At 51.4% G+C, this 16,566-nt stretch overlaps 1 protein-coding gene across 7 annotated transcripts in view; it reads left to right on the top strand.

The window, feature by feature from the left end:
• Positions 1 to 16,566, top strand: part of NfI (Nuclear factor I) — a 547,854-nt gene that overhangs the window by 268,703 nt on the left and 262,585 nt on the right. Inside the window, exon 1 of one of the 7 annotated variants that reach the window (XM_070098960.1) lies at positions 15,307 to 15,754. The exons of the other annotated variants lie outside the window; for them this stretch is intronic. Within the exon in view, the coding sequence (XP_069955061.1) occupies positions 15,752 to 15,754 (3 nt within the window). The 5' untranslated portion in view covers positions 15,307 to 15,751. Of the gene's footprint in view, positions 1 to 15,306; positions 15,755 to 16,566 lie in introns of those variants that run through there. 7 annotated transcript variants of the gene reach the window in all.

Below are 16,566 nucleotides of genomic sequence, written 5' to 3'. Positions count from 1 at the left end.
CCTGCTCATGTTCCTGCTCATGTTCCTGCCCCATGTTCCTGCTCATGTTCCTGTTCATGTTCCTGCTCATGTTCCTGCTCATGTTCCTGCTCATGTTTTTGCTCATGTTCCTGCCCCATGTTCCTGCTCATGTTCCTGCCCCATGTTCCTGCTCATGTTCCTGCCCATGTTCCTGCTCATGTTCCTGCTCATGTTCCTGCTCATGTTCCTGCTCATGTTCCTGCTCATGTTCCTGCCCCATGTTCCTGCTCATGTTCCTGCCCATGTTCCTGCTCATGTTCCTGCCCATGTTCCTGCTCATGTTCCTGCTCATGTTCCTGCTCATGTTCCTGCCCCATGTTCCTGCTCATGTTCCTGCTCATGTTCTTGCTCATGTTCCTGCTCATGTTCCTGCTCATGTTCCTGCCCCATGTTCCTGCTCATGTTCCTGCTCATGTTCCTGCTCATGTTTTTGCTCATGTTCCTGCTCATGTTCCTGCTCATGTTCCTGCTCATGTTCCTGCTCATGTTCCTGCCCCATGTTCCTGCTCATGTTCCTGCTCATGTGCCTGCTCATGTTCCTGCTCATGTTCCTGCCCCATGTTCCTACTCATGTTCCTGCTCATGTTCCTGCTCATGTTCCTGCCCCATGTTCCTGCTCATGTTCCTGCTCATGTTCCTGCTCATGTTTTGCTCATGTTCCTGCTCATGTTCCTGCTCATGTTCCTGCTCATGTTCCTGCTCACGTTCCTGCCCCATGTTCCTGCTCATGTTTCTGCTCATGTTCCTGCTCAAGTTCCTTCTCATGTTCCTGCTCATGTTCCTGCTCATGTTCCTGCTCATGTTCCTGCTCAAGTTCCTGCTCATGTTCCTGCTCATGTTCCTGCTCATGTTCCTGCCCATGTTCCTGCTCATGTTCCTGCCCATGTTCCTGCCCATGTTCCTGCTTATGTTTCTGCCCATGTTCCTGCTCATGTTCCTGCCCATGTGCCCGCCCCTGTTCCTGCCCATGTGCTGCCCCTGTTCCTGCCCATGTGCCCGCCCCTGTTCCTGCCCATGTGCCCGCCCCTGTTCCTGCCCATGTTCTACCCCTGTTCCTGCCCATGTGCCCACCCCTGTTCCTGCCCATGTGCCCGCCCCTGTTCCTGCCCCTGTTCCTACCCGTTCCTCTGTTCCTGCTCCCCGGCCCTGTTTCTCCCCCCTGCCCCTGTTCCTACCCGTTCCTCTGTTCCTGCTCCCTGCCCCTGTTTCTCCCCCCTGCCCCTGTTTCTGCCCATGTTCCCGCCCCCTACCCATGTTCTTGCACCTGTTCCTGTCCCCCTGCCCCACACCTGTTAGTGACGTCACAACAGGTGTGGTGGTGCTGGGTACATGTTAGTGGCTTCACAGATGTGGTGGTGCTCGACACCTGTTAGTGACGTCACGACAGGTGTGGTACTGGGTACCTGTTAGTTTTGTCACAACAGGAGTGATAGTGCTGAGCACCTGTTAGTGACGTCACAACAGGTGTGGTGGCACTGGGTACCTGTTAGTGACGTCACGACAGGTGTGGTGGTACTGGGTACCTGTTAGTGACGTCACGACAGGTGTGGTGGTACTGGGTACCTGTTAGTGACGTCACGACAGGTGTGGTGGTACTGGGTACCTCTTAGTTACGTCACGACAGGTGTGGTGGTACTGGGTACCTGTTAGTTACGTCACGACAGGTGTGGTGGTACTGGGTACCTGTTAGTGACGTCACGACAGGTGTGGTGGTACTGGGTACCTGTTAGTGACGTCACGACAGGTGTGGTGGTACTGGGTACCTGTTAGTGACGTCACGACAGGTGTGGTGGTACTGGGTACCTGTTAGTGACGTCACGACAGGTGTGGTGGTACTGGGTGCCTGTTAGTGACGTCACGACAGGTGTGGTGGTACTGGGTACCTGTTAGTGACGTCACGACAGGTGTGGTGGTACTGGGTGCCTGTTAGTGACGTCACGACAGGTGTGGTGGTACTGGGTACCTGTTAGTGACGTCACAACAGGTGTGGTGGTACTGGGTACCTGTTAGTGACGTCACAACAGGTGTGGTGGTACTGGGTACCTGTTAGTGACGTCACGACAGGTGTGGTGGTACTGGGTGCCTGTTAGTGACGTCACGACAGGTGTGGTGGTACTGGGTACCTGTTAGTGACGTCACGACAGGTGTGGTGGTACTGGGTGCCTGTTAGTGACGTCACGACAGGTGTGGTGGTACTGGGTACCTGTTAGTGACGTCACAACAGGTGTGGTGGTACTGGGTACCTGTTAGTGACGTCACAACAGGTGTGGTGGTACTGGGTACCTGTTAGTGACGTCACGACAGGTGTGGTGGTGGTACTGGGTACCTTCTCATGTTCCTGCCTCATGTTCCTGCTCATGTTTCTGTTCATGTTCCTGCCCATGTTCCTGCCCCATGTTCCTGCTCATGTTCCTGCTCATGTTCCTGCTCATGTTCCTGCCTTATGTTCCTGCTCATGTTCCTGCTCATGTTCCTGCCCCATGTTCCTGCTCATGTTCCTGCTCACGTTCCTGCCACATGTTCCTGCTCATGTTCCTGCTCATGTTCCTGCTCATGTTCCTGCCCCATGTTCCTGCTCATGTTCCTGCCCCATGTTCCTGCTCATGTTCCTGCTCATGTTCCTGCTCATGTTCCTGCCCCATGTTCCTGCTCATGTTCCTGCCCCATGTTCCTGCTCATGTTCCTGCCCCATGTTCCTGCTCATGTTCCTGCTCATGTTCCTGCCCCATGTTCCTGCTCATGTTCCTGCCCCATGTTCCTGCTCATGTTCCTGCTCATGTTCCTGCTCATGTTCCTGCCCCATGTTCCTGCTCATGTTCCTGCTCCTGTTCCTGCCCCATGTTCCTGCTCATGTTCCTGCTCATGTTCCTGCTCATGTTCCTGCTCATGTTCCTGCTCATGTTCCTGCCCCACGTTCCTGCTCATGTTCCTGCTCATGTTCCTGCCCCATGTTCCTGATCATGTTCCTGCTCATGTTCCTGCTCATGTTCCTGCTCATGTTTCTGCTCATGTTCCTGCCCTTTTTCCTGCTCATGTTCCTTCTCATGTTCCTGCCTCATGTTCCTGCTTATGTTCCTGCCCCATGTTCCTGCTCATGTTCCTGCCCATGTTCCTGCTCATGTTCCTGCTCATGTTCCTGCCCCATGTTCCTGCTCATGTTCCTGCTCATGTTCCTACCCATGTTCCTGCTCATGTTCCTGCTCCATATTCCTGCTCATGTTCCTGCTCATGTTCTTGCCCCATGTTCCTGCTCATGTTCCTCATGTTCCTGCTCATGTTCCTGCTCATGTTCCTGCACCATGTTCCTGCTCATGTTCCTGCCCCATGTTCCTGCTCATGTTCCTGCCCCATGTTCCTGCTCATGTTCCTGCTCATGTTCCTGCTCATGTTCCTGCTCATGTTCCTGCCCCATGTTCCTGCTCATGTTCCTGCTCATGTTCCTGCTCATGTTCCTGCCCCATGTTCCTGCTCATGTTCCTGCCCCATGTTCCTGCTCATGTTCCTGCTCATGTTCCTGCCCCATGTTCCTGCTCATGTTCCTGCTCATGTTCCTGCTCATGTTCCTGCTAATGTTCCTGCCCCATGTTCCTGCTCATGTTCCTGCCCCATGTTCCTGCTTATGTTCCTGCTCATGTTCCTGCCCCATGTTCCTGCTCATGTTCCTGCCTCATGTTCCTGCTCATGTTCCTGCTCATGTTCCTGCTCATGTTCCTGCCCCATGTTCCTGCCCCATGTTCCTGGTCATGTTCCTGCTCATGTTCCTGCTCATGTTCCTGCCCCATGTTCCTGCTCATGTTCCTGCCCATGTTCCTGCTCATGTTCCTGCCCCATGTTCCTGCTCATGTTCCTGCTCATGTTCCTGCCCCATGTTCCTGCTCATGTTACTGCTCATGTTCCTGCCCCATGTTCCTGCTCATGTTCCTGCCCCATGTTCCTGCTCATGTTCCTGCCCCATGTTTCTGCTCATGTTCCTGCCCCATGTTCCTGCTCATGTTCCTGCTCATGTTCCTGCCCCATGTTCCTGCTCATGTTCCTGCTCATGTTCCTGCCCCATGTTCCTGCTCATGTTGCTGCTCATGTTCCTGCCCATTTTTGTGCTCATGTTCCTGCTCATGTTCCTGCCCCATGTTCCTGCTCATGTTTTTGCCCATGTTCCTGCTCATGTTCCTGCCCCATGTTCCTGCTCATGTTCCTGCTCATCTTCCTGCTCATGTTCCTGCTCATGTTCCTGCCCCATGTTCCTGCTCATGTTCCTGCTCATGTTCCTGCTCATGTTCCTGCTCATGTTCCTGCCCCATGTTGCTGCTCATGTTCCTGCCCATGTTCCTGCTCATGTTCCTGCCCCATGTTCCTGCTCATGTTCCTGCCCATGTTCCTGCTCATGTTCCTGCCCCATGTTCCTGCTCATGTTCCTGCCCTATGTTCCTGCTCATGTTCCTGCTCATGTTCCTGCTCATGTTCCTGCCCCATGTTCCTGCCCCATGTTCCTGCTCATGTTCCTGCTCATGTTCCTGCTCATGTTCCTGCCCCATGTTCCTGCTCATGTTCCTGCCCCATGTTCCTGCTCATGTTCCTGCTCATGTTCCTGCTCATGTTCCTGCCCCATGTTCCTGCTCATGTTCCTGCTCATGTTCCTGCTCATGTTCCTGCCCCATGTTCTTGCTCATGTTCCTGCTCATGTTCCTGCTCATGTTCCTGCCCCATGTTCCTGCTCATGTTCCTTCTCATGTTCCTGCCCATGTTCCTGCTCATGTTCCTGCTCATATTCCTGCTCATGTTCCTGCCCCATGTTCCTGCCCCATGTTCCTGCTCATGTTCCTGCTCATATTCCTGCTCATGTTCCTGCCCATTTTCCTGCTCATGTTCCTGCCCCATGTTCCTGCTCATGTTCCTGCCCCATGTTCCTGCCCATGTTCCTGCTCATGTTCCTGCCCCATGTTCCTGCTCATGTTCCTGCCCCATGTTCCTGCTCATGTTCGTGCCCCATGTTCCTGCCCCATGTTCCTGCTCATGTTCCTGCTCATGTTCCTGCCCCATGTTCCTGCTCATGTTCCTGCCCCATGTTCCTGCTCATGTTCCTGCTCATGTTCCTGCTCATGTTCCTGCCCCATGTTCCTGCTCATGTTCCTGCTCATGTTCCTGCCCATGTTCCTGCTCATGTTCCTGCCCATGTTCCTGCTTATGTTCCTGCTCATGTTCCTGCTCATGTTCCTGCTCATGTTCCTGCTCATATTTCTGCTCATGTTCCTGCTCATGTTCCTGCTCATGTTCCTGCTCATGTTCCTGCTCATGTTCCTGCCCATGTTCCTGCCCATTTTCCTGCTCATGTTCCTGCTCATGTTCCTGCTCATGTTCCTGCCCATGTTCCTGCTCATGTTCCTGCTCATGTTCCTGCTCATGTTCCTGCTCATGTTCCTGCCCCATGTTCCTGCTCATGTTCCTGCTCATGTTTCTGCTCATGTTCCTGCCCATGTTCCTGCTTATGTTCCTGCTCATGTTCCTGCTCATGTTCCTGCTCATGTTCCTGCTCATGTTCCCGCTCATGTTCCTGCTCATGTTCCTACTCATGTTCTTGCCCATGTTCCTGCTCATGTTCCTGCTCATGTTTCTGCTCATGTTCCTGCTCATGTTCCTGCCCATGTTCCTGCCCCATGTTCCTGCTCATGTTCCTGCTCATATTCCTGCTCATGTTCCTGCTCATGTTCCTGCCCCATGTTCCTGCTCATGTTCCTGCTCATGTTCCTGCATATGTTCCTGCTCATGTTCCTGCTCATGTTCCTGCCCCATGTTCCTGCCCCATGTTCCTGCTCATGTTCCTGCCCATGTTCCTGCTCATGTTCCTGCTCATGTTCCTGCCCATGTTCCTGCCCATGTTCCTGCTCATGTTCCTGCCCATGTTCCTGCTCATGTTCCTGCCCATGTTCCTGCTCATGTTCCTGCTCATGTTCCTGCTCATGTTCCTGATCATGTTCCTGCCCCATGTTCCTGCTCATGTTCCTGCCCCGTGTTCCTGCTCATGTTCCTGCTCATTTTCCTGTTCATGTTCCTGCTCATGTTCCTGCTCATGTTCCTGTTCATGTTCCTGCTCATGTTCCTGCTCATGTTCCTGCCCCATGTTCCTGCTCATGTTCCTGTTCATGTTCCTGCTCATGTTCCTGCTCATGTTCCTGCTCATGTTTTTGCTCATGTTCCTGCCCCATGTTCCTGCTCATGTTCCTGCCCCATGTTCCTGCTCATGTTCCTGCCCATGTTCCTGCTCATGTTCCTGCTCATGTTCCTGCTCATGTTCCTGCTCATGTTCCTGCCCCATGTTCCTGCTCATGTTCCTGCCCATGTTCCTGCTCATGTTCCTGCTCATGTTCCTGCCCATGTTCCTGCTCATGTTCCTGCTCATGTTCCTGCTCATGTTCCTGCCCCATGTTCCTGCTCATGTTCCTGCTCATGTTCTTGCTCATGTTCCTGCTCATGTTCCTGCTCATGTTCCTGCCCCATGTTCCTGCTCATGTTCCTGCTCATGTTCCTGCTCATGTTTTTGCTCATGTTCCTGCTCATGTTCCTGCTCATGTTCCTGCTCATGTTCCTGCTCATGTTCCTGCCCCATGTTCCTGCTCATGTTCCTGCTCATGTGCCTGCTCATGTTCCTGCTCATGTTCCTGCCCCATGTTCCTACTCATGTTCCTGCTCATGTTCCTGCTCATGTTCCTGCCCCATGTTCCTGCTCATGTTCCTGCTCATGTTCCTGCTCATGTTTTGCTCATGTTCCTGCTCATGTTCCTGCTCATGTTCCTGCTCATGTTCCTGCTCACGTTCCTGCCCCATGTTCCTGCTCATGTTTCTGCTCATGTTCCTGCTCAAGTTCCTTCTCATGTTCCTGCTCATGTTCCTGCTCATGTTCCTGCTCATGTTCCTGCTCAAGTTCCTGCTCATGTTCCTGCTCATGTTCCTGCTCATGTTCCTGCCCATGTTCCTGCTCATGTTCCTGCCCATGTTCCTGCCCATGTTCCTGCTTATGTTTCTGCCCATGTTCCTGCTCATGTTCCTGCCCATGTGCCCGCCCCTGTTCCTGCCCATGTGCTGCCCCTGTTCCTGCCCATGTGCCCGCCCCTGTTCCTGCCCATGTGCCCGCCCCTGTTCCTGCCCATGTTCTACCCCTGTTCCTGCCCATGTGCCCACCCCTGTTCCTGCCCATGTGCCCGCCCCTGTTCCTGCCCCTGTTCCTACCCGTTCCTCTGTTCCTGCTCCCCGGCCCTGTTTCTCCCCCCTGCCCCGGTTCCTACCCGTTCCTCTGTTCCTGCTCCCTGCCCCTGTTTCTCCCCCCTGCCCCTGTTTCTGCCCATGTTCCCGCCCCCTACCCATGTTCTTGCACCTGTTCCTGTCCCCCTGCCCCACACCTGTTAGTGACGTCACAACAGGTGTGGTGGTGCTGGGTACATGTTAGTGGCTTCACAGATGTGGTGGTGCTCGACACCTGTTAGTGACGTCACGACAGGTGTGGTACTGGGTACCTGTTAGTTTTGTCACAACAGGAGTGATAGTGCTGAGCACCTGTTAGTGACGTCACAACAGGTGTGGTGGCACTGGGTACCTGTTAGTGACGTCACGACAGGTGTGGTGGTACTGGGTACCTGTTAGTGACGTCACGACAGGTGTGGTGGTACTGGGTACCTGTTAGTGACGTCACGACAGGTGTGGTGGTACTGGGTACCTCTTAGTTACGTCACGACAGGTGTGGTGGTACTGGGTACCTGTTAGTTACGTCACGACAGGTGTGGTGGTACTGGGTACCTGTTAGTGACGTCACGACAGGTGTGGTGGTACTGGGTACCTGTTAGTGACGTCACGACAGGTGTGGTGGTACTGGGTACCTGTTAGTGACGTCACGACAGGTGTGGTGGTACTGGGTACCTGTTAGTGACGTCACGACAGGTGTGGTGGTACTGGGTGCCTGTTAGTGACGTCACGACAGGTGTGGTGGTACTGGGTACCTGTTAGTGACGTCACGACAGGTGTGGTGGTACTGGGTGCCTGTTAGTGACGTCACGACAGGTGTGGTGGTACTGGGTACCTGTTAGTGACGTCACAACAGGTGTGGTGGTACTGGGTACCTGTTAGTGACGTCACAACAGGTGTGGTGGTACTGGGTACCTGTTAGTGACGTCACGACAGGTGTGGTGGTACTGGGTGCCTGTTAGTGACGTCACGACAGGTGTGGTGGTACTGGGTACCTGTTAGTGACGTCACGACAGGTGTGGTGGTACTGGGTGCCTGTTAGTGACGTCACGACAGGTGTGGTGGTACTGGGTACCTGTTAGTGACGTCACAACAGGTGTGGTGGTACTGGGTACCTGTTAGTGACGTCACAACAGGTGTGGTGGTACTGGGTACCTGTTAGTGACGTCACGACAGGTGTGGTGGTGGTACTGGGTACCTGTTAGTGACGTCACGACAGGTGTATGGTGATGGTATTAGGTACATCCGTGAACTGATCGTCTCTGCGTCTGTGTGTAACTTTCTCCCTGTGTGTGTGTGTGTGTGTGTGTGTGTGTGTGTGTGTGTGTGTGTGTGTGTGTGTGTGTGTGTTTCCTTCCTCCCCAACCCCTCCCTCTGGCCCTCTCCCCTCCCCATCCTCCCCCCACACACACAGTTCAACCAGGTTTCACAGTACAGAAGTTGACCTGACCTCTTCACACAAAGACTAACCTACCTTGATCTTCCCCCCCACCTACACCCCTCCCCCTCCCCTCACCTCCTATAACCTCTGTTGACCTGTGACGTCACAGCCGCCCACGCATGCGCAGGTGACGCCCTGCTGGCGGGTTGCCACCACTCGAGTATTTTTTACTCGTTTCTCACTAAGGGGAGCTACTAAGGGGCTCTTGATACGAGGTACTGGATCAGAGACAATTGCACCCTTCCCCGCTGTTTCCTTCTCCCCCCCAGGGGCGGGTGAGATATGCCCCTACGGGTTTAGTGCCTCGAGGGGGGAAAGGTTCGTAGAGATGTCAGTGTTACGATGATTTGTGGAGAAGCACTAGACCCGTAAGGGTCATGATGCAGTGCATGAAAGGGGGGGGAGGTGACCAGGTCTCTCTCTCTCTCTCTCTCTCCCCCCTCTCTGTCTTCTCTCCGTCTCTCGCTCTCTGAGTACGTACGTAACTTACATAGTTCCTGAGCCTGCACCAGCCTCTCCCACCCCACCTACAGTACAGTTGTGGAAGGGAAACTGAAGGTATGGTGCACCAGCGCAGATGGAATAACAGATAAGAATGGCGAATGGCAGGAAAGAATCACTGAGGCATCCCCGGACATCATAGCACCCAGAGAGACAAAGCTTATGGGGGGGGGGATGTGATAACAGATGCGATCTTCCCGTCTGGACATCAGATCCTGATAACAGACATGGCAAACAGAGGGGAGGGGTGGGAGTTGCACTGCTCACCAAAGACCAATGGAGCTTTGAGGAAATGTAACGACTAATAAGAGGTGAAGCAGATGACTACATAGTAGGAACACTTCTGATAGCAGTCATGGACAACCTGCCACCGAACAGCAAGAGACCGAGACGAATACGATGAGAGTAACTGAATGATGGTGGCCACACTGGCCGAGGTGCCAGAAGGACCCATATGAGCAGGAGAAAGTTACTCATCCACAAAGAGACTGAGAAAATGTGGAGCTACGTGGGGGACCAGAGACGTTGAGAGCCAAGATGTTAGGGACACAACCAGAGAGAGAGATGGTGAACCAGCAAGGCTGGACCTCATATTCACCTTGAGCAGTTCAGACAAAGGAGATATCACACACAAAAGGCTCTTAAGTGCTAGTGATCACATGGTCTTGAGTTTCGAATACATCCCTGGAATATACCTGGAGAGGGTTCCGGGGGTCAACGCCCTCGCAGCCCGGTCTGTGACCAGGCCTCATGGTGGATGTGTCTGATCATCCAGGCTGTTACTGTTAGCCGCACGCAGCCCGACGTACGAACCACAGCCCAGCTGGTATGGCACCGACTTCAGATGCCTGTCCAGTGCCTACCTGCCTCCAGTTAATACTGGAGGGTGAAGCAGCACGAGAAGGGCGGGAGAAACCAAACTTCAAATAAAGGGAACTCCGCAATATGAGGCAATTTCTACATGAGGTACAGTGGGTATGCGAGCTACAGGCAAACACAGTAAGTGAAACGATGGAACATGTGACCACAAAGTGCAGGAAGACAGAGAAGTTCCTGACAACGGGAGAACCAGAGTGAGATCATAGTTTACCTGGAGGTGTGGAGAAGCCAAAGCCAAGTGTGTTAGAACATGGGAAAAAGAAAGCAAAGGACACGGAAAACAGGAGTTGAGCCGAAGATCCAGAAACGAGTATGCGTGTATAAGGAGGGAGCCCCCAGCGTCAATACGAGAATGACATAGCATCAAAAGCCAGATCTGACCCAAAGTTGTTGTACAGCCACATCAGAGGAAAACAACAGTCAAGGATCAGGTAATCAGGTTGAGGAAGGAAGGAGGGGAACTCGCAGAACGACCAGGAAACCAGCACGAAGTTTAAGAGAGTATTCTCAAGACACAGAAAGGCTTCCAGCAAGGTGAAGCAGTAGGGTGCACCAACAAGCATTGGACATCATGCACACAACCGGGAAGGAGGTGAAGAAACTGCTGTGTGAGCTAGAAACCTCGAAGGCGGTGGGCCCAAGTAACATCTCTCCATGGGTCCTGAGAGAGGGAACAGATGCACTGTGTGCCACTAACAACTATCTTCAACACGTCGATCGAAACAAGGCAACTACCTGAGGTGTGGAAGACAGCAAATGTAGTCCCAATTTTTAGGAAAGAAGACAGGCAGCATGGACACACACACACACACACACACACACACACACACACACCTCAGTAAGGATTCGTTTAAGACTCTGTACACCATCTACGTCAGGCCCATACTGAAGTATGCAGCACCAGTTTGGAATCCACACCTGGTCAAGCACGTCAAGAAATTAGAGAAAGTGCAAAGGTTTGCAACAAGACTAGTCCCAGAGCTACGGGGATTGTCCTACGAATAAAGGTTGAGGGAAATCGGCCTGACGACACTGGAGGCCAGGAGGGTCAGGGGAGACATGATAACGACATATAAAATACTGCGCGGAATAGACAAGGTGGACAAAGACGGGATGTTCCAGAGATGGGACACAGACACAAGAGGTCACAATTGGAAGTTGAAGACTCAGATGAATCAAAGGGATGTTAGGAAGTATTTCTTCAGTCATAGAGTAGTCAGGCCGTGGAATAGCCTAGAAAGTGACGTAGTGGAGGCGGGAACCATACATAGTTTTAAGGCGAGGTATGATAAAGCTCATAGAGCAGGGAGAGAGAGGACCTAGTAGCAATCAGTGAAGAGGCGGGGCCAGGAGCTATGACTCGACCCCTGCAACCATAAATAGGTGAGTACAAATAGGCGAGTACACACACACAAACACACACACACACACACACACACACACACACACACACACACACACACACACACACACACACACACACATACAAACACACACACACATACAAACACACACACACATACAAACACACACACACACACACACACACACACACACACACACACACACACACACACACACACACACACACACACACACACACGCACACACACACACACACACACGCACACACACAAGCAGAGGTATGATAAAGCTCACGGCTCAGGGAGAGTGACCTAGTAGCGATCAGTGAAGAGGCGGGGCCAGGAGCTCGGACTCGACCCCTGCAACCTCAACTAGGTGAGTACACACACACACACACACACATATATACACACACATGGGTGACTTTAACCACAAGGAGATCGATTGGGAGAACTTGGACCCACATGGGGGCCAAGATACATGGAGGGCTAAGATGATGGAGGTGGTAATGGAGAACTTCATGTACCAACACGTAAGGGACACTACAAGAGAGAGAGGAGAGGATGAACCAGCAAGGCTGGACTTAGTATTCACCTTCAGTAGTGCAGATATCGAGGACATCACATATGAAAGACCCCTTGGGGCCAGTGACCATGTGGTTTTAAGCTTCGAATACACAGTAGAGCTACAAGTGGAGGGAGAAGCAGGAAGGCCAGGACGAATGAAGCCAAACTACAAGAAAGGGGACTATACAGGAATGAGGAACTACCTGAACAGGGTTCAGTGGGACAGAGAACTGGTATTTGTGAACGACATGACGGAAGGAATAGACTCTGAGGTGTCCCTGTTTGCAGATGACGTGAAGTTGATGAGAAGAATACACTCGATCGAAGACCAGGCAGAACTACAAAGGGATCTGGACAGGCTGCAGACCTGGTCCAGCAATTGGCTCCTGGAGTTCAATCCCACCAAGTGCAAAGTCATGAAGATTGGGGAAGGGCAAAGAAGGCCGCAGACGGAGTACAGTCTAGGGGGTCAGAGACTACAAACCTCACTCAAGGAAAAAGATCTTGGGGTGAGTATAACACCAGGCACATCTCCTGAAGCGCACATCAACCAAATAACTGCTGCAGCATATGGGCGCCTAGCAAACCTCAGAACAGCATTCCGACATCTTAATAAGGAATCGTTCAGGACCCTGTACACCGTGTACGTTAGGCCCATATTGGAGTATGCGGCACCAGTTTGGAACCCACACCTAGCCAAGCACGTAAAGAAACTAGAGAAAGTGCAAAGGTTTGCAACAAGACTAGTCCCAGAGCTAAGAGGTATGTCCTACGAGGAGAGGTTAAGGGAAATCAACCTGACGACACTGGAGGACAGGAGAGATAGGGGGGACATGATAACAACATACAAAATACTGAGAGGAATTGACAAGGTGGACAAAGACAGGATGTTCCAGAGATTGGACACAGTAACAAGGGGACACAGTTGGAAGCTAAAGACACAGATGAATCACAGGGATGTTAGGAAGTATTTCTTCGGCCACAGAGTAGTCAGTAAGTGGAATAGTTTGGGAAGCGATGTAGTGGAGGCAGGATCCATACATAGCTTTAAGCAGAGGTATGATAAAGCTCACGGCTCAGGGAGAGTGACCTAGTAGCGATCAGTGAAGAGGCGGGGCCAGGAGCTCGGACTCGACCCCCGCAACCTCAACTAGGTGAGTACAACTAGGTGAGTACACACACACACACACACACACACACACGCACACACACACACACACACACACACACACACACACACACACACACACACACACACACACACACACAAGATCTTGCATATTCAGCTTGTTAAGTTTGATGAGAATACTGTAAGAACTTTACAAAGAAATGACTGTGTCAACTTTCTTAACTTAAGCTTATAAAGAAAGTCTGATGAAAAATCACCAAAGAAAGAAGAAGAAAAAGAAGACTCTGGTTTATTAATCCCTGTGGGTTAATAACCCAGGATAAGGCAAGAAAGCCAGGCACTGTGGCATATATCCTTGTCTTCTGAAATGCTCTCCGCACCCAGGATGCGACCCACAACCATGGGCTGTGGTTATGGCAAGCCAGGGACGAGCCAGGAGACAAGCCAGGGGAAAAGCCAGGGAATAAACTAGGGGCAAGGCAGGGGGGGATAAGCCAGGGGTAGTTCCTGAGTCTTGATGATGCAGTGGGCTGACTGTTGTGGCATCAGTGGGTGAACGACCGCCCCATTATCCACTGCCACGGGGCGCATAGTAGGATAGGGGGGGGGAAGGAGATGTGGGGGGGTTAAGGCAGCGACCTTGCCCTCCCCCTCCCTCCCTAGCCCCTCCCTCTCCCCCCTCCCTCCTAGCAGATGACCTTCGCGTTCTCACACACAAGGAAGTTGGGAGGGGAGTGTGCGCCTCACCCTGTGGTAGCACTGCTCAGTACTCCACCACCTGTTGCTGCTACTACTACTACTACTATTACTACTACTAGTGCTGCTGCTACACACACGGAGGGCCCGGGTTCGATTCCCGGCGGGTGGAAACATTTCGACACGTTTCCTTACACCTATTGTCCTGTTCACCTAGCAGCAAATAGGTACCTGGGTGTTAGTCGACTGGTGTGGGTCGCATCCTGGGGGACAAGATTAAGGACCCCAATGGAAATAAGTTAGACAGTCCTCGATGACGCACTGACTTTCTTGGGTTATCCTGGGTGGCTAACCCTCCGGGGTTAAAAATCCGAACGAAATCTTATCTTACTACTACTACTGCTACTGCTACTGCTACTGCTACTGCTGCTGCTGCTGTTGTTCTCATTGCTGACACTTGTGTTGTCACATCTTTGCAATACCTGTCGTCCAGTGTTACATGTCTCAACGTGTTCCTGACATAAAACAGCTAGTGTTATATACAGTGTTGTGTGTGTGCCCCATAATACTCGTTTTCCACCTCTCAGTCTGTCCCTCTCTGCCCTGTCAGTTCTTCTGAGTATTTTGTATGTTGTTATCATGTCTCCCTCTGGTCTTCTCTCCTGTCATGTACCTCAGCTCTGGAACTAGTCCTGTTGCATATTTCTTCACTTTCTCTAGTTTCTTAACCTGCTTCCTCAGGTGTGGGTTCCATAGTGGTGCTAAGTACTCTAAGATGAACGTGACACGTTGTATAAAACATCCTAGGTAATTTACACGTATGTTAAACTATGTATGATAATTGTACTCATGTGAACCTGTATCTAAATAATCTTACATCCAGAATGATTCTTTGTTAATATTCCTGAAGGTCATCTCAGATGTATCAGGCAAACATTGGCTAAGTGAGTGTCTGGTGATATGTTAGGCACTATGCTTACTCCCAGACCCTTCTCTTTGAATGATGTCTGCAGCCTCTGTCCTCAGAGTCTATACTCTGTATCTGGTCTTCTGGTACCTTCCTCAGTCTTCATAATCTTGCATTTGTTGTGGTTGAATTCCAGCAGCCACTTATCTTACCAGTCTTGCAGGTTGTTCAGATCTATTTGTAGTCAATCCCTGTCCTCATCTGTTTGTATTCTCCTCGTTAGTTTTACATCACCAGCGAATAGTGTGTGTGTGTGTAATCACCTATTTGTGGTTGCAGGGGTCGATTCACAGCTCCTGGCCCCGCTACAAGGTCCACTTTCTCTCCCTGCTTCATAAGTTTTATCGTACCTCTTCTTAAAGCTATGTAAGGATCCTGCCTCCACTACATCACCCTGCAGTGTGTGTGTGTGTGTGTGTGTGTGTGTGTGTGTGTGTGTGTGGAGCGGGGTCCAGGTGAGAGAGTGTTGGATGCTTCACCAACCTGACTGGACCAGTGTTCATGCGCACATCGCACCGTCAACAGCGCGCGGCGCTGCGGTCAAGGACGTACGTGGCCCTCTTAACGCGGTGTTTGACACGGATCTTGACCGCTGTGGGCGTGTTCCAACCTCACCCTGGCTGCGGTCTACCCCCCTCCTTCACCCCCTCCCTGCCATTCCCCCCCTTCCTCCGCAAAAACAAACGGGAAAGAAAAAAGTGAAATGAATTAATTACTTGTGTGTGTGTGTGAAAGAAAACGGAGGAAAATAAATGGAGAGTAACCGCTCTGAGGGAATGTAAACAGTGGGAGTCCTGGAGGTGGAGTGCTGGAGGTGGGTGCGTGGTGGAGGTTCATGGTCAAGGACACGTACAGGTGCTTACTGACACGCACGCACGCGCGTGTGCGCCGCTGCTCTCAATAATGAGCTCCTCTCAAGGCTCACGGCGCTCTGAAGAACCCAGGCTCTCTCAGATATGGTACTGCCATTATTATTATTATTATAATTATTATTATTATTATTAATTGCATGACTAGATCATAAATTAAGGTGGAAGCTGAGGGACCAAATGAATCACACTGGGATGTTAGGAACTGCTTCTTTAGCTTCTGTTGATTGAATTATGTGAGAAAATCGTCGCGATAGATTCAATACACAACTTCGAGAGTAGGTATGGTAGGGTTCACGAGGTGAGCAACCATTAATGCTGGTCAGGGTAGTTTAAAGATACCAGATCAGGTCAGGTCAGGTCAGGTTTAGTACTTCTGCGTAAGAACATGCGAGGAACGCTGGAACACGTGAACACTGGGACACGGAAACACTGAAGCATGGAACACAGGAACATGTAAACACTGAAATACCGGAACAGGTGAATACTGGAACACTGGGATACTTGAACACTGAAATACAGGAACAGGTGAATACTGGAACACTGGAATACTTAAACATGCAAACACTGGAATACTGGAACAGGTGAACACTGGAATACTTGAACTTGCGAACACTGGAACACGTGAACACTGTAACACTGAAATACTGCAACACGTGAACACTGGAATGCTGGAACAGGTGAGCACTGGAACACGGGAAGACTGGAATACTGGAACACGTGAATACTGGAATACTGGAACATGCGAACACTGGAATCCTGGAACACATGAACATAGCAGTAGGAAGAGCAAGTGAGGTATAGAGATGTTAGGATATAGCTATTGACTCTGTGACAGAACTGACAGAAGCTATACCAGGAAACTCTTGAGGAAAATTCTAGACGCAGCTTCAGGAGTAGGT

This window comes from Cherax quadricarinatus, chromosome 5 (genome assembly GCF_038502225.1).
Source record: "Cherax quadricarinatus isolate ZL_2023a chromosome 5, ASM3850222v1, whole genome shotgun sequence".
In the NCBI taxonomy this organism is placed as follows: Eukaryota; Metazoa; Arthropoda; class Malacostraca; order Decapoda; family Parastacidae; genus Cherax; species Cherax quadricarinatus.
This window is presented reverse-complemented; position numbering and strand designations above follow the sequence as displayed.